Here is a 24,208-nt window from a genome sequence, read left to right on the forward strand (position 1 = left end):
AGCAACACGGTCCAGGTCCGGTCCCAAATCCAAGGATTCTACGAGGAGTCAGTCCAACATGGCCTAGGCAGGAAACCAGGCTAGGTCAGGCACAGGATCTCAGGCAGGTTCTGGCAAGCAGCAATGTTGCTCCTGCAACGTGGGGTGGGGTCCGACAGCCTTTTATCTTTGTCGGGGTAACGGCCGGTCTTGATCCCCCGGTGACTCACCTCCCTGTCTTGCCCGAAGGCGAGCACTCCTCCTGCGAGTACTCAGGTCTCTCCTTCTCTCAGACCTCAGTCTCTGCAGCTCAGGAGATGTTGGTGGGTTACTAGACCCAGAGGCTGCCTCAGCCTCTCCTGACCCAACTGGTAGTGGAGCAGCTGTCAGGGATTGCCCAGCTGAAGGCAACGAGGTAATCCCCACATCTGGAGCCAGGGCAGGCTCAGGCCCCTGACTCGGCTCAGCTGGTGCTTGTTGCAGGGGAATCTGTGTAGACTGGGGCTCCTCAGAATCAGGCCCCAGACTCGGTTCAGATGCCGCCTGAGGCAGAGGATCCGGTGTGGACCGAGACTCCTCCGGTTCCGAGTCCGAGCCCGAGTCCCAGGCCATCACAGGGAGGGCATTACCTAGAACCATAGAACTGTAGAGTTGTAAGGGACCCTGAGGGTCATCTAGTTCAACCCCCACCGGCAATGCAATTTGAAACCATCCTGGACACTGCTTAGCTTTGCAAATGTGCTAGCAGTTTCATGGCTGCAGCACTACATAGCTAGACGTTTCAGGAAAAAAGTCACTTTTCCGTGCCACTACAAAATCTACAAGTTCCCACAAGTGGGACATGGAGCAGAAGCCCCTCCCCCCCAACAGATTTCATGATCAAAAATTGTGATAGAGAGACACAAATGTTGACCAGTCTGAGCAAAATGTAAAGAATATAAGGCATGGGAAAGTCCCAATATATGAGACATATCTCAAGAATTATTGTTCTTTAGGCATGCTTACATTCTTTAGGCTGTCCCTTCCCTTTTCAGTTCCCTAGAATGTCATATATCACTATTCCAGGTAAGGATGGCGGGGGACTTAGATTTAATTCACATTTAAAAGCAAACTTGCTTAATTTGCACTTTCTGGGACAACTCATGAACCTAAATACAACCATCTTTTGAAACCGTCACTTCTCTGAATTCTGCAGTACTGTTCTCCCTTCAAGTAATTTGTATCAAAAGAATGCATTTGCTAGGATAAAGTGTGCATAAAAAGGCCTATCATAGTGAAAATAGCATACAAAAAATGCATTACTTTAGGAAATATTGATTTGAAAAAATGTATGTATTAGGAGAAATGTGCAGTATAATACTGTTGAATTTTCATAAGGACTTCTTTCAATTAAATTTGCAAGTTGATGGGATAATGTGGAGAACCAATTTAAAGACTGGGGAAAGGGGTAACTGAGAGAGACTGAAACTGACAAATTGACACCCATCCGTAATTCCAAGTGTGTGTTGGAAAGGATCAGCAGTCCCCCAGTGCCCCCTACTTTCTAAAGTCAGGGACATCTGCCACTTCCCACCCACAATTCCACCTGTGCAGACCACACCAGAGCTGTCCCACAGGCAGGGTGCAGTGCAGCACAGAAAGGTTTGTGCAGAGAAGAGATTGGAGAATAGCTGCTTAAATAAAAATGTAGAATTGGGTGTCTGGAACAACCAGGGCTGTAAACAACATTTTGCTCTGCATTGTGGTTTTCTGGGGACAGCAGCGCCTCTTCTGCATGGCTGTGGGCGAGACTTCTCGTTGTTCTTCGTCCTGGACACCAAAATATCATTTGGTCAGCAGTGGCCTTTCCTCGCTTTCTCAACAAATTTTATCTAGTGACACAGAATAGCCTGTTGATCAAATATAGCTGCTGCTCTTGCTTGTGAAGTAGGACAGGCATGCTTTTGTGTGAGAGTCAATTACTGAATTCTCTGCTCATGAAAGGGGGGCGGGAGAGATAAGTTCATTTTTGTCCTAATGTTAACTGCTGAACTTTAGTTGGAATCGAAACTAAGAAGCCAGTCTTTAAAAATGCTCTGCTAACGTAAGCTCCAGGGAAGTGGCTTTAATCAGTGGGCGATCAGAGCTTTGAAGTTGCTTCTTCAGAGGCAGAGATGCTGTAGCAGAAGTCGATAATCTTCTTTTTCTTGGCAATCACTTGTAGCCGAATAAGATTGTCTTCCATAAACAGGGTTTGAACAGTGAGAGAAGGTCACTCACTGCATCATCACCTTGTTGTGGTGAGTAGGCTTGCACGTTCCTATGACCCTATGAGCGAAGCAGTTGGGAGTCTCATACTCCCAGCAGGGTCACCCAAGGCAGTAAGGTCAAAGGGGAGGAACTAGACAAAGAATGATCCAAGAAGTCATCAACGGCAGAACAGGCGGATGATAATAAGCAGTATCTTACAACAGCTGTGAAGGCGGATGAAGGCTGCAGCAGATAGGAATCTACCGGTCGTCGTGGTACTCACACCATCAGAATACAGTGGTACCTCGGGTTAAGTACTTAATTCGTTCCGGAGGTCTATTCTTAACCTGAAACTGTTCTTAACCTGAAGCACCACTTTAGCTAATGGGGCCACCTGCTGCCGCCGGAGCATGATTTCTGTTCTCATCCTGAAGCAAAGTTCTTAACCCGAGGTACTATTTTTGGGTTAGTGGAGTCTGTAACCTGAAGTGTCTGTAACCCGAGGTACCACTGTAGAGCCTTACTGTGAAGACTTTGCATTGATCAGCGTGCACTGATCTACACACATAAAACAAATTCATGCATAGGCGTCTTCCAAAAAAAAGAAGTCTGTAATATTGGGTTCATGACTGTAGTGCCAAATTCATGGAGGGTAAGGCTGTCAGTGGCTACTAGCTATGATGGCTATGCTCTGCCTTCTGAATACCAGCTGCTGGAAGCCACAGAGTGGGGTGTGGGGAGCAGGCCCTGCTTGCATTTCCCCCACAGGCATCTGGTTGGCCAATATGCAGACAGGGCGCTGCACAAGATTGGCCATTGTCATGATCCAGGAGGCTCGTCATAAGTTCTTGCATTACATTCTTAATTTCTGAATAAAGTGGGATGAGTTTCTAAATAAAATGTCACTGGTCCAGACTAAGTGACTTGAACTTTTGTTTGCAATCAAAGTAACTCAACTTCATAATGGTTAACTTGATTTCAGTGGGACCCAAGTTCCAACTTACTTATTCTGGATTCAACCCATTATGTTCTTCTTACACAGGTAGTCATTTTGTGTACTGACATTTTATGCAGTACTCTTATGAAATTGTGGCTTCTGCCGCAGTGAACACTGCTTCTGCTCTCAGTTGGTAGAGCATGAGACTTAATATCAGAGCCATGGGTTCAAGCCCCACACTGAGCAAAAGATTCATGCATTGCAGGGGGCTGGACTAGATGACCCTCATGGTCCTTTCCAACTCTACAGTTCTGTGGTTCTGTGACTAGTTCCAGATACCCAAAGGGGTTTTGAAGCTCCTGTTGTTTTTAAAAATAAATCTTAGTCTGTGGCATGAAGAGCTCAAGCCGCAGCTCTCCATGCCACAAACGAAGGCTCTTTTAAACCAGGAGGAATTTCATATGGCATTGTAGTCTCTTTGTGGTGTGTGTATGTGTATGTGTATGTGCTGGAATTAAAGGTCCCACTGGGCATGCCAAAATCCTTGGGCATGCATAAAGCAGGTCTTTGGATTTCAGCCTAAGACTCTTGTTTTTTTGCAATTATAGCAGATGCAGTCAACAATGCAGCTGGCTATGGGTTCAGTGGTGTTGACAAGACAGGCAATTTCCACTGGGACCTTCTGTCTAATTTGAATATCAGGAACATTGAGGTAAGTTTAAAAGAAGACATCATGAGAAGGGAATAGCATGAGCCTGAAAAGATAATTACATCCAGTGAAAACGTCTTATTACTACACAGATATGCATGCAAACAAAAGTTATTTTGTATTTTAGATTATCAGAAACATTTTTTGGTGTGTGTATTAAATTTTAAAAATGTAAAACCACAAAAAAGCTGCTGCTGCTGCTGCTTTTAAAGAGAAACTCATGACCATGTCTCACCCTTGGCTTGTTAACTTGAAGAATTTGAACTCAAATATCTGACATTTTCAGCAAGGGCTTCTTGTTATGCACAGTTCTGTTGTAAAAAGCAGTAATCGCCTTACCTTTCACATAAAAAAAATATACTGATAAATTCTCTACAAGAGATTATTATTTTAAATGAAATATGGATTGTGAGAATCCAAACAGTTTAAGGATGGATTCTGATCCTAATTTAGTAGTAAAGCCCACTGAATTTAATTTGGCTTATATGTGAATAGGCATGGTTAGAATTGTGCTGTAAAACAAACATTAGCCTCTGGATTTACCATCTAGGGTTTTGCTGGTGTAAAAAGGTTATGCTTCTTATCTTTTAAAATAAATTGCAAACCTCATCTCTGTGTACTATTTAAGATAAGCAGATTTCAATGTTCTAGGGTGGTGAAAGAAGCACAGGCAAAGCATTTGAATCCAATGGGTGAGGATGAGTTGGACTGACATTTTTAACATGAATGCAGACCAGTAACGTGCGGGGCTTTCCTCTCTCCTAGATGGCAACGAGTTTTAAAATGTATGTAGAAAACTGGAATATCCAAACCACTGCCTGGCTCAAACGGTAAGAGCAATGTACTCGAGGTGCTTTTACAGTGCTTTGATAACCCTCCCCATCTGCCCATACATTTAACAGGGCTTTTAACATTTGTCACTGAAGCCTATCTCTACACTAAGGGTTCGTCCCTCTAGCATAGGGCCAAGCGGTTTCCCCCTTGCCCCATTCCTTTCCTAGGGAAAAATTCACACTCTAGCTCTAAATCGGTGCAAATGTCGATCTGGGAGAAACCTGAATTGCTGTTTGCTCCAATTAAGCGTTAAAGAAAAAGCAGTTTTCCCTGGGGAAAAGCAGCAGGACAAAAGCAACTGTAAGAAGAAGAAGAAGAGTTTGGATTTGAAACCAAGGTTGCTGCTTTGCCATTCTGGGGAAGTCAATTTTGTCCTCTCATATAAGTATGCTTTTGAAATGCCTCCCTTCTGCCGTAGTTATGAAGTCAGCTTCGAAAGCCTTTGAGATGCAATCCATGTATTGTCTGCACATGCTATTATTTTGGTCTTGCTTTTCTTCTCAGCGTCTGCTATGATAGAGCTCCTCAGTACCCTACAGCTTTAACGTTTCTTCTGTCAGCTGTTTGGCATGGTGTTTACCCCGGATATTATTTTACATTTGTCACTGGGATCTTTATGACACTAGCAGCCAGAGCAGTATGTATCTCCTTTCCATTTTATTTTTTTAAAATGGGTGCAATCTGAAATGTAACTATTCACACTCAGTTCTCTTCAGGTCATTGGAACATGGCTGTGGGCATGAGTCCTATTGGTTTTCAGAGTTTTTTTCTTGAATATACCAACCTGCCTCTGTCTGAAACCCCACATTTTCTGAGCTATCTCACACCGACCTATTTATGGGCCATGCTCGCTATCCCTGCTCCCATTGTCAACCTCCCACCACTCTCCGTGTGTTGGTTGGGATGGAGATCTCAAGCAGGGAGCCCGCAGCATCCATGTAGGCTTATTGTGCCTGGTTATAAATATGTGTACAGAGACTCCCTGCTTCAGACCCCACCCCTACACATAGTACATGGCAGGACCAGTCAGGGTGCAAAGGCATGATTGTACAGTCATACCTCGGGATGAATACGCTTTAGGTTAAGCGTTTCAAGGTTGCGCTCTGCGGCAACCTGGAAGTAACAGAACACGTTACTTCCAGGTTTCACCGCTCGCGCATGCACAGGCAGTCAAAATGACGTCACTTGTATGCACGGAAGCAGCAAAACACGACCCGTGCACGCATAGATGTGCAGTCGCGTGTTACGTTCGCTTCAGGATGCGAACGGGGCTCCGGAACGGATCCCGTTCGCATCCAGAGGTACCACTGTAATTGCTTGATGGGAAGATGTCCAAAAGGAAAAGGAAATTCACTTCCTGGAAATCATATATCATCAACATGTTCCTACCAAAAAAAATTGACAACAGTGTTTGCTAAAGAATCAGAAACAAGAGTAGGATTTGACTGCAGTTCCTGGTAGTTGTGGTAGCTTAGATGGTTCCCCTCTCTTTGTCGTCTCTCCTGTGACTGCTCCTGGCCATTTATGTAAGTTTGGTATTCTGCTTTGTACAATTTGGGGTGGTGGGTGTGCATTTGTTTGTATGCTAATTATTGCATTGGCTTTGGCCTTTTGAGATATCTTTTGCTGAATCTTCGTACTTTACCATGCAATCCTATGCATGCCTGCTAGGAAATATGTGTGTATAGGACTGCAGCCTAAGCCACTTCTTCCAGGTCTGTTCAGCTGCTGTTCTCCTCAGTTTCTTGCTGAGACACTTCTTTCTTATTTAGTAAGAGGAAAGAAGAAACCAAATATTCCTTATTGGTATACCAGACCACATCATGATGAAGTGGATAGGACAGCAGCCATTATGTGAAGATTGCTTTTAAACTTTTTTCTTTTTTGCCTTTTTAAAGGTCAGGAACAATTTCCGGCATTTCTTCATCTCCCCAAAGCCTCTCAAAAGGGGCTATGACATTGTGACCTGGTTGGTAACTCAGCTCTCTGTCTGCTATACCGTTGCACCATTTGTTCTGCTAGCTGTTGAGCCTACAATTAAATTATACAAGTAAGTCACCACCTATTATTATAGCTGTTGGGGTTGCATCAGGCCAAAGCTTTTTCAGATTTGCCAGCCTGTGGTCCACGTTGGGTGATGTTTCATCATGGTTTGAAGGAAAGCTAAATAGGATATATTTGCTAGCTGTGTCACCTTTGGAAGCTCAGTTAATATTTGAAATGTATATTTGGGCCTTTGATGCAAATATTTGAAAGGAATGAGAAGGGGCAATGCATCTGTTTCACTCCAAGTTGGAAAGTGCACCCAGCAATTTTATTTTTATATCTGTTCCTTCCCTTAAAATTCATAGTGTATGGTGATGGCAGGTTGTTGTGTAGATGGAAGAAGGCTGCAGACTTCCACTTGCTTTATATTCCTTGCTACTTCTTTCTTTGTCCCCTCCAGGTCACTGTACTTTCATATGCACATTTTATGTGTACTTGTGTTGCTGGTCCTTCCAATCAGATCTCAAAAACACATGAAAAGGCAGCAGCTTCCCATTCAAGGCACGCATAACTCTGACATAAATGAGAAAGCAAAATGATACCTCAAAAGGGAATTGTCGCTCCTCTTCTGTGAGACGCTGGAAAAATGGGTACGAGCAATACATCATTGCAGTGGCTTAATTTAAGAAACTTTTTAAATGGACAGAAAGGAAATGGACTGATTACCAGTTAAGTCTTGTTACTGGGTAATGTTTACATCCTTGACGGGCGAAGATAATATATTTTTTTGTAAACTAAAGAGAATAATGGAGTGTCTTTAATGTATTTAAATTCTTGCACACATCTATCATCTCTTAAAGTTAATCTTAATTATCCAGTGCTTTTGATGTAGGGGAAAGATAATCATTGGAGGTTATCTGTCATGGACTGGCTAGATGCAGAGGAGCGGGGGGGGCACTAGCTGGGGAACCCCCCAAGGGAAGCCCCAGGGGAAGAAGGCTCCGAGTGAGGGGACTGGTGGTGGGATGGCAGCAAGTGGTCAGAGGGAGAAGAGGGAGCAGACTGCGGGGAGGAGGTGTCGGAAGCTGAAGAGGCAACAGAGTTTAGTGAGCTGGGAGAGGCCGTGGCAGAGACAAGTCCTGAGTCAAAGGCAGGAAAGGAGGCTCAAGAGGAGGGGGGCAAGAGGCAGTGATCAGGCAGGCTGCTGAAGAAGCCAGGGAGTCTCACCTCCCCCCTCCCAGTCTCCCAGAACACAAAGAGGAACGAAGAGGGCAGAGCAAAGAGAGACAAGATGAAGGAGTCTCAGGTTGCTAGGGAAGGTCCCAGGGGAGGAGGATACGTAGGCAAATGTGGGAAGACCTTCACTCCTCACAACTGCCTCATTCAGGCAAGATCTACTGGGAAGAGTTGCTGTGCTGACTCAGCCTGAGCTGTTTTTTATTTCTTTGTATAAAGCGTTCACTTCACTGACATGGCTGACCTAACCCCGACGCCCACCTTGACATTAGCAGATGGGTGCCCTAAGCATCAAAATGTTTTTCTTCCCCCACCCCCACATAAAACGATTAAAGGTGAAAAGTAACTTGTAGTGTGTACCTGTAATTCCCAAATGGTGGGTTGCAAGGAATTTCATGGGTGGGTTTCCTGAATGCACCAAAAGCTGCAAAAAAAAATTGTGATTCATGGTCAACAGGTGTGGGGACCAGTAGGCCCACATAGACAGTACATCCCTGCGAAAAGGAAATTTACATGGGTGGGTCCTGTTTGGTAAAATGTTTCAAGAATCATTAACCTAGAACAAACGAAGCGCATGCTGAGTGACGGACTAGGCATTAGGAAAGGGAAGATCATGGAGCAGGCTGGCTGTGGTTGCCCATACAGATATAAAATCAGGTATAGACTGAGGTGAGAAATGTGGGCTAGACAGGGTTTGAAAGAGAATTACAGGCTTTTCCAGAACACTTCCTGTTAGACCTGTTTTCTATGCTGAGCTTGGGTGATTTCTCCCCACCACCACCACTGCCACTGAACTCCATAATCTTTTCCTGATACTACAAACCTTTCAAATGTTGCCTGCATTCATTATTTCATGATAGCCGAACAAAGATAAATGACTTTGGCACTTGGAAAATAACTCAGGGAACTCGGTGCGAAGCACTTGACTTAACCTTTTCGGAATATGCTTCCTAATATTCAAAACAATGCTTTTAGGTTTTTAAAATGTAAATGGTTCTTTCCATTTTTAAATAATATGTTTTCTTTATGAAGGGAACAAGATAAATTTAAAATTAATGGAACTGATGCAAACCTCTTGCCCTGTAAGTTTGCCTCCTTGTCACCTGCCTACTCTTAGCTCATAAGTGCTTCCCTCTGTCTGCCCAACTTGTCACCTATAACCTATCCCAATTCAGAAAGCCTACTGAACCTCAAGGATGGAGTGCCCTGGTAGTGAAAGACATGGGTATTGCACCTGTCTACTACTTAGGCGCAATGATAATCTTTTTGCCCAAGTGGGTTCCACATTGCACCCACATATCTGTTCTTTTAAATTCCTGTTTGGCTAGATGCTTCAGAGCTGAATTTGCTTTGATAGTTTTGTTTTGTTTTACAGTGGGAAAGGTATTAAAATTTTGTATAAAGTTGAGTGATGAAAAAACGTTTTCCAGTTTCTGGTTGGAAAGGCGAGGGGAAGCTCTGATCTTAATAAGCTCGACTTTTCCAAATCAAATGATCAATGTGAGAGTAGCATTAAATCACCTTTTAGAAGGTGCAAGTGAAGCAGAATGCCTTGGGAACCAATGTTGCTGCTGTCTGTTATCACTTAATTGCTGTTTGGTCATATTATGTATTTATTTGGGACATTTTCACCCTGTTCTTCAATCCAGGGATTCTAAGCGCAAATCTTTGTAAAGCTTTTTAAAATAAATATTATTATTTTTTAAATCCAAAGAGCATTTTTTGAATAATTATTTATTTGAGTATTTATACCCCATCCTTCCATTATAAGAACACTCAAGGTGGATCACAATATATGAAAGATAATCGAAAAGGTAGCAACAGAATAATTAGTAAAACCACGTGGCCTTCCTGGAGATCTAAGATTCTGTTTTATGGGTATGCTTTATTGATTGTTTATTAAGTTTTTATTTTTATGTATGATTCTTAGGTATAATTTATGTTCATGTGTTTTTGTCTGGCTACAACCTCTGTTTGACTGCCTTATCGACAGATTTTATTTACTCAAGCTAAATTTCCTCAAGAGTAGTCTCACTGAAATCAGTGGACCAAACTTAGCCATGCTTATTAATTTCAGTGAATCTGCTCTCAGCAAAACTTAGTTGACTTCCCCCCCATGGCCTGGTCTATGCCCCTTTCTGCTGCAGCTGCAGTCTGCCTTTGAACTCGCCAGTTCCATTTAGGTCTCCTGGCTATTTGCTGTTGATAGACAGCAAATTTATTTGATTTGTCAGATCCTTTAAAAAAGGGATCTATCTAAATGCCACAAGTTTAAAAAGCTTCCCTTTCAAAAATGTGACTTCTCACATATTGGGAAAAAGAGCTGGCTTAAAAATAGCATATGGTACTGGTGACATCTAGTGGCCACTGCCGCACACTTGTCCAATCTACGTTTAGTTTTTGAGCTGATTTTAATTATCCGAGAGGGCAGGGAACTGGCAGCCTTCCAGATGTTTAGATTCATAGAATTGTAGAGTTGGAAGGGATTGTGAGGGTCATCACCTTTCGTCAAATGCAGGGCTTGAACTCATGACCCGAGATTAAGAGTCTCATGCTCTGCTAACTGAGCTTCTATTAGGCTTGGTCTCCCATCATCCTTGGCCCACAGATTTCCCTGCCATGGATAAAGGAAATGCTTCTGTTTTTGTGTGGTTGGGAAGCAACAGGAGTGACTCTGAGAAGGGTGTGGAAAAGCAGTAAAGGAACACAACATTCTGCTTGTCAGCCAGCAAATCCTATTGTCAGAGTTTCTGCTCTTTTTTCCCCTTTGGATCGCCAAATCCTAGGGGGAAAGACTGGATTTATCCTCAGGAGTTGCCAGTTGCTGACCCCTAAAACGAAATTGAAGGACTCAAAATCATTCTTGGCAAGGGGTAGTTTCAGGCTTCACCCTTTTACCCTGTTTGGATTTGAGCACCTTTCCAACACAGAAAGGTGAAAGCGTTTGGGGGTTTTTAAGTTTGGAGAAAAAGGTACCAACTGAAGGCTGGGATGTGATATGATCTAGTTAAGATTCCTGCATTTGGACTAGATGACTCTCAGGGTCCCTTCCAGCTCTAAAATTCTATGATTCTATGCTAGAAGTTCATAACATTATTATCAGAGTCGGGAAAGAAGGGACAGAGAGAAACTCGCCTAGCTTTTGCTCTTGTTCCCACATTGTGATGCTGGCTGCACAATGCCAGAGGAACCTAGGAAATCGCCTTTTACTGAGACAGCTGGTCTGTCTAGCCCAGTCTTGTCAACACTGGCAGCAGCTCTTCAAGTTTCCAGGCAGAGGTCAGCCCTACCTGGAAAGGCCAGGGATTGAACCTCAGACCTTATGCTTTCAAAGCCATATCCAGTAGTACCTCAGGTTACAAACACTTCCGGTTTCAAACTCCGCTAACCCGGAAGTAGTACCTCGGGTTGAGAACAGAAATCGCACGCCAGCGGTGCAGCAGCAGTGGGAGGGCCCCATTAGGGAAAGCGCGCCTCAGCTTAAGAATGGTTTCGGGTTAAGAACGGAACAAATTAAGTTCGTAACCCAAAGTACCACTGTACTCTCTCATGAGTTGCATCCCTCTGCCTGTTTACCTTATGATGCATGAAAGTGAAGATGTCTGGGCCTGTGTTACCTGCATGAATTGAGAATAAGCCCCCAAAACATCAGAAAAGAGGCTGCCCTGTTTATGAAGAAAGAGTTGACTACTGCAAACCTTTGCTGTGTGCAAGGCAGAGGGTGTTCAATGCAGACCTTCACGTGAATGTTGTCAACAAGCAATCTCATTCCAAAATCTGGTCAAGGGAGAGGAGCATCTTCAGGTTCTGAGGCGGTGTGTAAAGGTCGGTTCCCTGTGCAGCTATCCATCTGACAGTGGACAGCTTAATTGGTTAGAGCATGATGCTGATAACACCAAGGACGCAGGTGTGGTCCCTGTATGAGACAGCTGTGTGTTCCTGCATTGCAGGGGGGTTAGACTAGATGATTCTCAGGGTCCCTTCCAACTTTACAATTCTACGATTCTATGACCAGTCTTGGCTGTAGGAGATGAATTGGAGAAGGAAGGAATCCTAGGAGCTCTTCCAAAAGCTGGGACAGCAAGGGGAGAACTTGACACTTCTCTGCTTTTCAGACCCTTCTATGACAGGATGGTGAACAATGCTGAGCTTATGGGTGGAAACTCATCTCTGGAATGCTGTTTTGTTTTGTGCCCAGGGCTTGGTATATATAAAACTGCAGTGCAGTGTGTCCATTCAGCAGGAGCCTGGGTGGGTGCCTGGAGGGGAGTGGCTCTCATACCATTTTTTGTTTTATTTGCAGTATTTATATAACACAGTTCTCTGGGTGGCTTTCAAAGAAAATGGTGGCATGCAATTAAAAACACAATACCAGAAAATAACAGTTTGCTGCATAATCGGGGTTCCCCCCCCCCAACCAAAGCAGAAAGGGAGACAACTGAAAATATAAAGTGCACTATCATTAAAAGCAACCTTGAAAGGTGAGCAAGACTTGTGGCAGGCACTCTGCAGCTGGGGTGCCACCATCAAAAGGGCCCTCTCCCTGGTCACCCTTTCCCTTAATTCACTTGGCAGAGGGACTCATTTGGCGGACTGGGGCCTGCTGAAGAAGACCTCCAGATACAGACAGGTACATGTAAGGTAAAGTGATCTTTTCAGTCTCCTTGTCATAATTTCGCTGACTGCAGCACAACTTTCTACAAGGTTAGGAATGGACGAATCTGTCAGTTCTCATTTGTCTCTGTTCCTCATTTTTCCTGTTTCATTTTCTGTGTATTTTTGCATGCGTTTGCAATTTTTTAAAAAGAAAAAAAAAATCCCCATGAAGGTGACTAATAAGTAAAATAAGTGGTGATGACTTGTAAAGACCCTTTCCCCTAGCATAACTGTTTTTTGTACAGGTTTTTTGGTGGAGAATTGCACCACAATATTCAGAGAAGTGTGAATTTCATAAATAGCTACATTTTGGTTTGTGTATTGTTTTGGGAAGTGTGACTTAACGGAGGATCACACTGAAATATAAATCAAACTAAATTTCTCCCCCATCCTTGGCTACAATTCCTGAAGTTTTCAAGGACCTCTTGTGATAACAGCAACTCCCAAACTCTCTGAAGTTCACTTACCTCTCCCCCCCCAACTCTGCATTAATTTATTGGGACCAACTATGTACATCCCCCTTCTTCCTTTTTAAAAAATAGAGTCCACCATGTTTTGTTTTATCTCGGATCAGTCATGGTGAAGTAGAAATATTTGCTAGAATATTTTAAGATGTGAAACCACTGCTATGATTTCAAGGAACTTTATAATACACTCTGGGACATCTTCCAAAAATCCTTGTGTGTGGATAGAGATTTATTTTATGGGAAGTGATTATGATGTTGCTATGAGATTAAAACGGTGTCTCAGCAGCTACTTCAGATAAATGCTTGCTTCATCCTTGCTAAAACATTGCAGAAGAATGAATAGTAGCTGTTTTCCTAAAGAATAAAGCATATGGCTGAAAGCAGCTTGTCATATTCTCCCCAAAGAGCATGGAGTGCAAAGAGCACAGCTGCCTGGAGGGTGGAATTGCTTTTGTTTCTCCCGTTGAGCTTTTTGTTGGAGAACTTAGAACCATAATTGGTTGCTTATAATCAGCCTACTGGCTTGGATCATAAAATAGGTTAATGTGAGGAAGTTAACTAGAAGGAAAGTTTCCCAGCCTCTCAGTCAAATTTTGGGCCATTAACCTCTCCTCTAGAAGCCCCCTTGTACCCCATTCCCCATTGTTCAGGAGACCCTCCCAGATCTTCTAGATAAGTTTTTTTAGGGGAGTGTGTAGGGTGAGGGGAGGAGATGGGAAGCTTTTCCTTCTGTGAACTTCCGTGAGTTACCTTATTGTAGGAATTCAACATGGTGCTAAGGAGGTTCTGACCGCACATCCTGCCCTCTCTTCCACCTGTGTGCTGTTCTATGGTTTCTCCAACCTACTCTGAGCCAATTGGGTGGGGGCCTTAGGGCAGGCATAGGCAAACTCAGCCCTCCAGATGTTTTGGGACTACAACTCCCATCATCCCTAGCTAACAGGACCAGTGGTCAGAGATGATGGGAATTGTAGTCCTAAAACATCTGGAGGGCTGAGTTTGCCTATGCCTGCCTGAGCGGGAGGGCAGCAGGCAAAAGCCCCCTTTGTGCTAGCGGAAGACCTTGTGCTTTCTTCTGCTGGCAGGACTCATTAGATGAACCCAGCCCAAAATGTGGCAACAGAGAAGGTTTTAGGGCAACACAACCAGTTCCCCCCTACTGGGCGCCAAGCAGAGAGGGTAAGCACCTGCCCAGCTATGGGAAAGAGGCAAGAGGGCTCTGACAGGGTCCTAGAGTCCTCCCTCCTCCTCCCCAAAACCTAGTTAGCACTTGCCCAGCTTTGGGAAGAAGGTGGAGGTGGAGAAGAAGAAGGTGGAGACCCTGCTAGAGCACTCACAGCTGCTTCCCAAAGTGCAGCACAGTAGAAGGAATAGTGGGCAAATTTTGGCCTCGCTCAAGGTGCCATAGTACCAAGTCTGCCCCTGGGGCCAACCTACCTTTTTGTTGCATCATGGTGTTTGTGGGGTGGGCTCAGAGACGATGATTGCTGGTCTCTGTGGCATTGCTCTGTCAACCCAGCTGGATGTAAATATGGGTAGGCCCAAAGAAGAGTGGCATGGCGGCGGTGGGCAGAGGACACACACAGGCTCTGATGTTGCATTAAAGGCGGTCTGTGGGAGAGGAGAGCAAATTGACCCTAAGCATTACAGAGAAGGGCTTGTCTTGGTGAAAAGCAATGAGTTCCATTGCACAGTGTAAGACCTGCTGCATTGTCATGTTGACATGCTCTTAGTAAGCATCAAATCCATTTAAACTTGAGCACATTATTTCATATATGAAGGATCACCATGACGCTGAAATATTGGAAGCAGGGAGGGAAAAATATATGGCCTATCAGTTCTTGTTGAACTTCAGCTTCTGTCAGCCACAGGCAACGTAGCCCGTGACCAGGGCTGATGGGAGTTGTAGCCCAAAATATTTCTGTTGTCCAAAAACATTAGCCACCCCAAGGATTCTTAGGTTTATGTGACCTATTTATTGAGGGTTGTTCAACATCGCAACTGCGTCTATAAATCTGCTTTGGATCAGGCAGGACTCCTATGATCTTATACATGCATCCATTTTATACAGCCACTCCTCAATTAACGAACAGTCACCTTTTCAATCTCTGTAGAAATTCAGAAGCAGTTGACACTTGGGCTTCTGCCCTAGGCACTGTGGTCATCTGCCAGGGGTGGAGTGGGGTTGAGGTAGCAGAACATTTCTGCTGCAATGATCAAATTTTCCTACTTTGTTTGAGATTTTATTTCCCAGTGGATTAACGTTTCAGGGCAGCATCGCAGGCGGAGGGCAAAATTCAATTAATTGAATATGAAATATTTATAACCCTGCTCTATATGTCTATCAGAGAAAGGTCCTTAATAAATCTTCTCATTAGAATGGACTAGTGACTCATGCCTCTCTGCTTCTGTAGTCGTTCGGAATTTAAATTCAATTAATCTGCTGTCCTCGTGAATATGATTTAATTATTCGGAGGGGAAAAACCTCTGCATTCACAAGATAATGACACATAGGGAGAGGACAAAAAAGGAATACCCTATTTTCCCTTTAACAATGGCGGCTAATGCCCACCAGAACTGGTGGGGTCTGTGGGGATGCGGCCAATGAGCAGGTACAGCCTTGTTGTTCTTGTTGTGTCTCCACCCTCCTCCTTTGAGAAGTTACTATGGAAACTTAAGGATTGGCCTCTAGGCCCAAGGTGCCCTAAACTGGCTCTAGATATAGTTCGCTTGCAATTCCCATCAACACCAGTCAGCATGGTCATTGATCAGGAATTATAGGAGTTGTTATACAACAACTGGAGGGTCCAGCAATGGAGAAGGCTGCTCTACAGTAAAGATTCCAGCATGTGCCATTGGTGGGATATACTGTGCATTTGTATTACTGTTCAAGGGTGTGCAAAGACATTCGGAAATAAGGAACAGAACCTGCAAACTCTGTTCCTTCTAAACCTTGTATGTGGCACAGCTGCCCTGTTGTCGCTGGGTTGGCAACTTCTGTAGCTGTGTTTTTAACTGTAGCTTAGTGTGCAGGCACCAGCAGGTTATCAGGGCGGCCCATATTTTTCTAGCCAGTTGGCAACCCTGTTTATTGCCAGGTTGCTTCCCAGGCTTTCTGTTTACTTCTATCCAGTGGCTTTTCTTGAGTTCAGCTGCCTTTTCCCATTCCTAGTATACCAGCCAGCTTATCCATTCAGTTTTGTTTTCATTATGCTGACATCCTATGGTGTTTCAAATTGAGTGTAATGTTCCCTCCCCTCAATTTTAGGCCCCTTTAAGGCACTTTTGCTCTGCCAGCTCTGGTAAACTGGCGTGTGTTGTGAATCCAGAGAACAGTTTTAGCGAATGTGTAATGGCATGCAATGAACTGCTTTTTAGGCCACATTCATACCTTTCATGTAAAGCGCTATGATACCACATTAAACATCACTGGTTCCCCCAAAGAATTATGGGAGCTGTAGCATGGTTAGAAGTCCCCTATTCCCCTCCCAGAACTACCCGTTTACAGCAGAGCTTTCCAAACCATGTGTCGCGACACGTTAGTGTGTCAGCTGCAATGTGTAGGTGTGTCACGCAAACGCTCCCCGTGCTCTTCACGGGGCTGGAAAGGGGTTAGTTTAAACTGGTTTGCTAGTAAAACTGAATCACTGTGTTGCAAAATGATGCATGTCTAAAAAGTGTGCCGCTAACATGAAAAGTTTGGAAAGCTCTGGTTTACAGAGTGGTTTAACAATGGGTCCCCCTTTACGGAGAACTCCGAAAACTGTCAAGGGGAATAGTGGCCTCCTTACAACTCTTAGCATCCTTAAACTACTGCTCCCATAATTATTTGGGAGAAGCCATGATTGTTTAAAGTAGTACCATAGTGCTCTAATGTGGCCTTAGTCTGCTGTCAGTTTTAGTGTTCTCATCCACCACCTGCTTGGTTTCTGTGAATGTGTTAAAAAGCAACAACCAGCAAACTTTCTAGTTGACCCTGCTATCCTATGACCTGGGATGGTATCCCAGGGGCCATAGGATGCTTCTGAACACTGTCTCTGAGGTGCTTTGACCTCTGGGAGGATCCAGTGTTAGATTCCCCCTCCCCAGTGCTGTGACACCTTCTGCAACCTGGACCCTAACAATGCCAAGAGGTAGGGAGTGGACCAGGGAAGAAATGGAACGTAAGGATCTATAACCTTCCCAATTCCCTGTCACACACCCAAACCACAAAATAAATCACACCAACTCTAGAGCTGGTTTTGTTTCAGCTCTCCCTACCCTCATCTGATAAGAGGTAAACCACTGGAAAAAGGACAGGAGAACAAAGGTATTCCTCTGCCCCAATTTCTACCCTGTCTGCAAGATCTCAACAGAGTGTTGGAGGAGGATAAGGTGAATTAGGCATATCCAGTTACAGATAGGTAGCCGTGTTGGTCTGCCATAGTCAAAACAAAAAAAAATCCTTCCAGTAGCACCTTAAAGACCAACTAAGTTAGTTCTTGGTATGAGCTTTCGTGTGCATGCACACTTCTTCAGATACACTGAAACAGAAGTTTCCAGACCCTTCTATATAGTGAGAAGGTGGGGAGGGGTATTAGAAGGGTGGTGGGAATGGGTGATTGGCAGATAGCTGTGATGAGCCTGTAGACGACTCTTAACGACTGCAATAGGTCTTACAGGAAAAAGCAAGGGGTGAGAAGGTGAAAAATGGCTTTGTCATGTATAATGAGATAAGAATCCAATGTCTTTGTTCAGACCAGGTCTCTCCATGGTTTTAAGTTTGGTAATAAGTTGCAATTCAGCAGCTTCTCTTTCCAGTCTATTTCTGAAATTCCTTTGTAGTAAAACAGCTACTTTGAGATCTTGTCTAGAATGTCCTGGGAGATTGAAGTGTTCTCCTACTGGTTTCTCTGTCTTGTGATTCCTGATGTCAGATCAGGCATATCCAGTTCCCCTCCACCATCCAATACGTGTAGCCTAAATTATTTTTAATTATTTTGTAATGTTTAGCTGAGCTATAACAATATGGCTTTATCTGCTGTACATTTGTTGTCTTTTAGATAGTTGTTTTGATTTTATCTTGATTTTTATGCTTGTTCTTCATTTCATGCATTTTATGCTATCTTGTGAGTGAGGATATGTATCCTGAAAGGTGGCCTATGAACACTTTAATAAACTGCTTAACATTTCTGGACCACTGATCTCTAAAATGAGGGCTAGAAGCTCTCATAACGACAAGTATGCTCATAATCTGAGATGGCAAACTCTTCCGGATACATGAAATAAAGTGGTATTTTATGAAAAGCTATGGATTTTGGCTGGAGAGTTGGGGAATTATCACAAATGGCTTCTGACGTTCAGAAGCCATTAGAGATTATTATGGGCAATACCATTTACAACATCCCCTCAGTCACGAATTCACTAGATACTATTTGGCAAGCTACTACCTCAGCCTTGCTCCAGCTTTGCCTTTATGAGACCACTGTAAAGATCAGTGAGAAAATGGCTCTCTTCAGATGACCTGCTAAACCATGGCTTTTCCTATCATAATAGGAATGAGCCATGTGTGAATTTTGGGCTTTCGTGCTCCCCACCCCACAGCACTTTTTCTTCTGTTTTTGATTAACTGCAGTTTAGTGTTACAGTACATTCAAACCTTGTTGTTTTAATCCTACACAAGCCATCTTTATACTTTGTTGGTTTGAAATTGGCTTGGTTTAAGCAAATTATAGTTAAGTTTAGCCACAGTTTGCCAGATTTCAACAACACCGGCAGGGTATGCACAGGTTACCAATACAGTATACTATTGAGCCTAATACAATGTGTTAATGTTAATTTATAATGCCCTAAACAACTTAGAAGCCAAATACTGGAATACTTCCTATATCAGCCTGCTTATGTATGGAGATCTGTCTGCAAAGGAGACCTTTCTTGTTGCCCTGTGGAACATCCCATCAGATGTCAAGGAATAAAACAACCATTTGACTTTTAGAAGACAACTGAAGGCAGCCCTGTTTAGGGAAGTTTTTAATATTTTATGTTTTATCATGTTTTTAATATTCTGTTGGAAGCTGCCCAGAGTGGCTGGGGAAACCCAGCCAGATGGGTGGGGTATAAATATAATAATAATAATAATAATAATAATAATAATAATAATAATAATAATAATAATAATAATAAAAAATTATTATTTGAAGGCACCTTCAATACTTGGTTTTTGGCACCAGTTCCCAATTTATATCTTCAGCTGGACTTTCAGAAAAGATTATTCTGACTGAGATCAGCTGCATTTTAAAAAATTGTGGTTGTGTTTAATATAGGTTTAAAAATGCTGGTGGGTCTTTCTTGCTTTGCTGTACTGATGTCTAGATGGTAAATGGCCCAATAATAATAACTGATGAAGGGCAGTTTGGACAACAAATGAATAAATTGTGAATTACTCAAATGCAGGAAAGAGGAGTAGAACCTTGTAAGTTGCCCCAAGATCGTTAGAGAAAACTTAGGACATAAATTAATACAAAACAAATGCCCCAGGGTTAATCCCTGGCATCGAAAACTATTGAGCCCTGATGACCTCTGCTAAAAATTAAGCTCTGAAGACTCTTCACTTACCATATTTACTTGAATGTAATGTGCCATCGAATCTGATGCACACCCGTATTTTCGTGATGTAATTTAGCAGAAAAAGGTGCACATTACATTCTAGTAAATACGGCATTTATCCTTTGGTGGAGCTGTGGAAATAATTTATTCACTCTGACTACAGTGTTACCTGGGCTGCACTCTGCCAAGGTATTTTACAGGATGACATTTCTTTGGTATGAATCCTGATGTTGCCTTCTCCTTTGGATGCTAAAAGGGAATCACCTCTAAACCATTTAGTGCTTTGATTTTCACATGCTGGCCTAATACTCATTACCTGCGAATTCTTTGAAACCAGAATGTTTCTAAGCAGCAGCCGAACCATCAGGGATGGTTGTGAATTGCCTTCTTTTATTTTACATTATTCTCTCTCTCTCTCTCCTTCCTAGCATTAGGCTGAAAATGAAAATACCTCTTCAACCCTAGTATTATTACCCCTATAGATGGCACCTTTAATGTGTACTATTCATTGTCATAATAGCTGCACCTGTGTGGAGCAAGCATATTGGAACTGCAGCAGCTGTGGACTGTAATTGCAAAGCATTATTTTCTGTTTCTCTCTGAATGTGTGTGTGTGTGTGCGCGCGCGCACACACACACACACACGGTTGCACTGCTGTGAAGATCCATTTATAATTATTCCTTCTGTAGGGCTCCCCATAACTATGATTACATGGTATGTAGGGCCAATGAAAAGGCATGGAATTAGGGTTGCCAACTGACCAGGAAAAGACCATAGACTGCATGCTAAAGATGCAGGTAAAAAGCTGGCCACTCCGTAAAGAATGATTTGCTCTGCTGATCAGTCACCTTTAGCAAGCAGTATCAGAAATGTTTAATTTGTTGGTTTGTTTCCTGTAATTTAATTGTTCTCCTTCATCATTGCACACAGCCCTGTTCTTCCAGGCTCTGCTTCCTCTTCCTTTTCTGTGACTTACTTCCAAGAAAGGCCCTGATTAAAAACAACAACTGCATTGCCCCACCTCCTCTCTTCTGCCAGGTCCTTAGACTCATGCCACTCCTCAGCTGTTCACTTGCTTGGCTCACCATCCCAACAAGATGGCCCCCTTCTCTAATCCCCAGCCCTGGCTCCCCCTCCAGGCTCAGATGAAGTTAACACCTCTGGTGAACAAAAGAGGGTAGGCAATTTTGCTCACATATAAAGTCATCTTTACCTCCTCCTTCTCTGCAGGCTATGGAGCTAAACAATGGGATGACTTCTACCTCTTCTAGAGGTATGTTTTCTTTGATGAAAACAGGGACATCCTAAGGACAAGTGTGACATTCTGGTGTAGCAAAATTAACATTTGAGGCTAGCTCAATAATGGCTACCAAAAGGGTGGGGCCTGCTTTATATACATAGCTATTATCTGTTAAAGCAATACATATGCATAAACTTCCTCCAATCTAAAGTAACAACACAATACTAATTATACCATGTATGGTATTAGGCAAGGAAACAAGGACTCTCTTCTCAAATGTAGACACTTAGGAATGTTGTTTACAACATTGGGACTAAAGCTGTTCCTAGCACAAGATAAGGCACAAGGCCTCTAGCCTGGCTAGTTAGCTGAGGTCTCTGTTATGTACTGAAGTTCTCACCCTGGGCCAGCAGGGGATACTGTAGACAGTTATGCAAATAAGGGATCAAAAGTGAGGTTCAGTGATTGGATAGTTTTAGAAAATTGTTACAGTTACGTTGTACTGGAGCTCGATATAAGCAGGCTGACTGAACCCTTCAGTTCAGTTCTGTTCTGGCCTATGAATAAACGAGCTGTTTGAAGAATCGCTGTGTCGTCTGATATGTTCACCCACAACTTAACAGTCTCTATGGGCATCACTGGGATCAAATCAGAAACTGGGATGGCTTCTGTAAATCCAGGACTTTCCCTGGAAAATAGGGACACTTGCATAATCTGCCCAACAGTTTCTGTCTTCAGCTGCTTTTCTTCCACGATTTAGTGTATCCAGAGGCAGCCATCGTAGATTCTAGGACATTCATTCAGCTCTTTTCTTACACACACAGAAATATTCATGCAGGTTGGCAAATTAGTATAATTTGGAGAGGGAAGGAGGCAGGCAGGTGAAAAAGACACCAGGGCCTACTCCCGCCAACTGCCCTTTGGGGAAAATTTTCAAGAGAGCAAGAGATAGGCAGGCAAAATTCTCCTCAGAGCATGCTGCAGGTGACCAGTTGCCTCCCCTCATGGGGCCATTGATCATTGTCCTATGGGAACGAGTCCAGGAGAGACAGGAAAATATAATCTCAGGGCCTCCTCCGCTAGACTCTCTCCTCTGCCCCCATGGGGCCATCTGCCCCCAACTACCCTGTGGGAAGGCATGGGCCAGAGGCGTTTAAAATGGCTGCTGTCTCCTCAGCAGCCCAACAAGCAATCAGTCAGAACAGGTTGTTGCTTGTAAAGAGGTAAAGGCTTTCTGGGAAATGGTATATAATAAGCAAAAGAAAATGTTTAAAAATACTTTTGTTAAAAAACCAGAAGCCTTTTTACTGGGTATAGTGGGTGAAGGGAAGATAAAAGACTGTTTATGTATGCAACAACTGCGGCAATAATTGTTTTAGCCCCAAAATGGAAACAACAAGAAATACCAACGAAAGAAGAGTGGCAGATGAAGATGATGGACTTTGCAGAACTGGCGAAGCTGACAGGAAAAATCCGAAACCAGCATGATCAAGTATTCCAAAAGTACTGGAGTAAATTTATATGATATCTGAAAGATTATTGTAAGCAATTAACATCACTAGCAGAGTTGTCTGAAGACTTGTAATGAGAAATTTTCTATTTTTATTTAAATTTTGAGCTATTTTGTAATGAGTGTAATTAGAATTGAAAAACGTACAAAATGCAATGATACAAAGGTTACTTTTGAAATTCATGAGGTGAGGGAAGGAAGTCGATAGGCTCTAAAGAGCCAAAGCTGTAAAGTGTGTAATGATGATGTGAATGCATAATATTAAATGGAAAATAAATAAAAATTGTGTGTGTGTGTGTGTGTGTGTACAGGTTGCTGCTGAGTAAGGGCAGGGTTAAGAAGAAGCAGAAACCCTCCAGTGTGAGACTTTATTTATAAGTCCAAGGGAAAGAAATGAAAGAGCTTTTTCTTAAAAAAATTGATGCAGGGAGCAGCAAGTAATATGTGAGGTGGTTGTGGGGTGTGAAACTAAGTAAATCTGCTATAATCCTTAAACCATGGTATGCCAAATGCATGCCACATGGCTTAGTGGAATATAATTGTTTTAGAAAACCCCTTTACACTACTAGTGATTAGATGGAAAGTAGGAAAACTCAGATGTTGCCTGGACAGTGAAAATGCCATGTGGCTCATACCGTCGAAATGCTGGAATGGCTAACGTACAAGACAAACTTTGACACGGTGTGGATAAGCCCTGACTCCGGAAGGTGGAGATTGTTATGAGTTTGCTGTCCCCTCAGGATGAGCTGGACTTCTCTGGACTGACAAAGAAACACAATCAGCTGCTGCAAGAAGCAAGGACAGCTGTATGAACTCTGAGGGAATGGAGACCCTGTTCCTGTGACAGAAGAGTCCAAATGAACCATTATAATTTGAGACTTTTATGATTTTATTAATGCCTCTTCAATTTACTTTCAAACTGTCTTTGAAGCATCTGTATCCTGACAAGCAGGATATAAATAACTGTAAATGAATAAATAGTCACTATAATAGTCCAGACACATTAAGAAAGAAGAAAAATCAGACACAAGCAACTACTGCCCATTTGATCTTATCCAATCAGTTCTTGTCATATTGTGACTTTACTTTTCAGATTGGAAGTTGAAGTTAATAAAAATATTGTTGCAGAAAAGCAAGGGTTTTTTAAGTAAAGGTATATTAAAGCATTTTTTAAAGGGCTGTACCACCACCCACCCCTTCACCATCCCTTTTACAGATGGCAAATGTGTGTGTGTGTGTGTGTGTGCTGGAGATATTTTTGTGTGTGGACTTTTTTCAACACTTCCTCTTTAGCCAAGCAAGTCAAGTGGACACTGGATATAAGAATTGCTACTAACCAAAAACATGCCAAAATATTGAAGTAAAACCTGTGGTAGTTCTGCCATTTTGCCATAGTGCACCGTAGCTGTTCATAATGACCGCTCCCTGCATAAAACGGGGGGCGCCCTTTGAGTGGATGTGCGCAGCCCCTGGATCTGGAGCAGCTCCATCAACACATGCTTGGCTTTGCCTTCCCCCAGGTGGGATACCTGGAGGTCTCCGCCTACCTTAGTCAGTTGTCCAATCCTGCCTGGGGGAAGCGTTGCCAAGGAGACCAGGCCTGGTAGGGGAGGGACTACCTGCCCACATAATAGAGGGAGGATCTTAGCTGGGAATCCTCACTTGGCTCCAGAGCTTCTTCCACCCTACCCACCCTCAGTTAAGTCTTATTTTGCGGGTTAACTTTCTTCACAGGTATGCGGGCATTGCTATGTCAAGGTCGCTGTTAAAGTGCCGGAAAGGAATTCCCCTGCATTGACAGGTTTTGCCTTTCCTGTAGAAAAACGTCACAACTTTGGC

At 43.2% G+C, this 24,208-nt stretch overlaps 1 protein-coding gene across 3 annotated transcripts in view; it reads left to right on the top strand.

Annotated features, from left to right (window-relative positions):
* Positions 1-23,439, top strand: part of MBOAT1 (membrane bound glycerophospholipid O-acyltransferase 1) — a 41,726-nt gene extending 18,287 nt beyond the window's left edge. For 2 of the 3 annotated variants that reach the window (XM_081919264.1, XM_081919265.1), the window contains 5 exons: positions 3,754-3,857; positions 4,620-4,684; positions 5,193-5,325; positions 6,587-6,738; positions 7,135-9,623. In XM_081919264.1, coding sequence (XP_081775390.1) covers positions 3,754-3,857; positions 4,620-4,684; positions 5,193-5,325; positions 6,587-6,738; positions 7,135-7,273 — 593 coding nt within the window. In that variant the 3' untranslated portion in view covers positions 7,274-9,623. Of the gene's footprint in view, positions 1-3,753; positions 3,858-4,619; positions 4,685-5,192; positions 5,326-6,586; positions 6,739-7,134; positions 9,624-23,109 lie in introns of those variants that run through there. The other variant, XR_014170559.1, reaches the window with a different exon arrangement.
* The last annotated feature ends 769 nt before the right edge of the window (positions 23,440-24,208 follow it).

The sequence above is a fragment of the Podarcis melisellensis genome (genome assembly GCF_964234715.1).
Source record: "Podarcis melisellensis genome assembly, chromosome: 7".
Lineage (NCBI taxonomy): Eukaryota > Metazoa > Chordata > Lepidosauria > Squamata > Lacertidae > Podarcis > Podarcis melisellensis.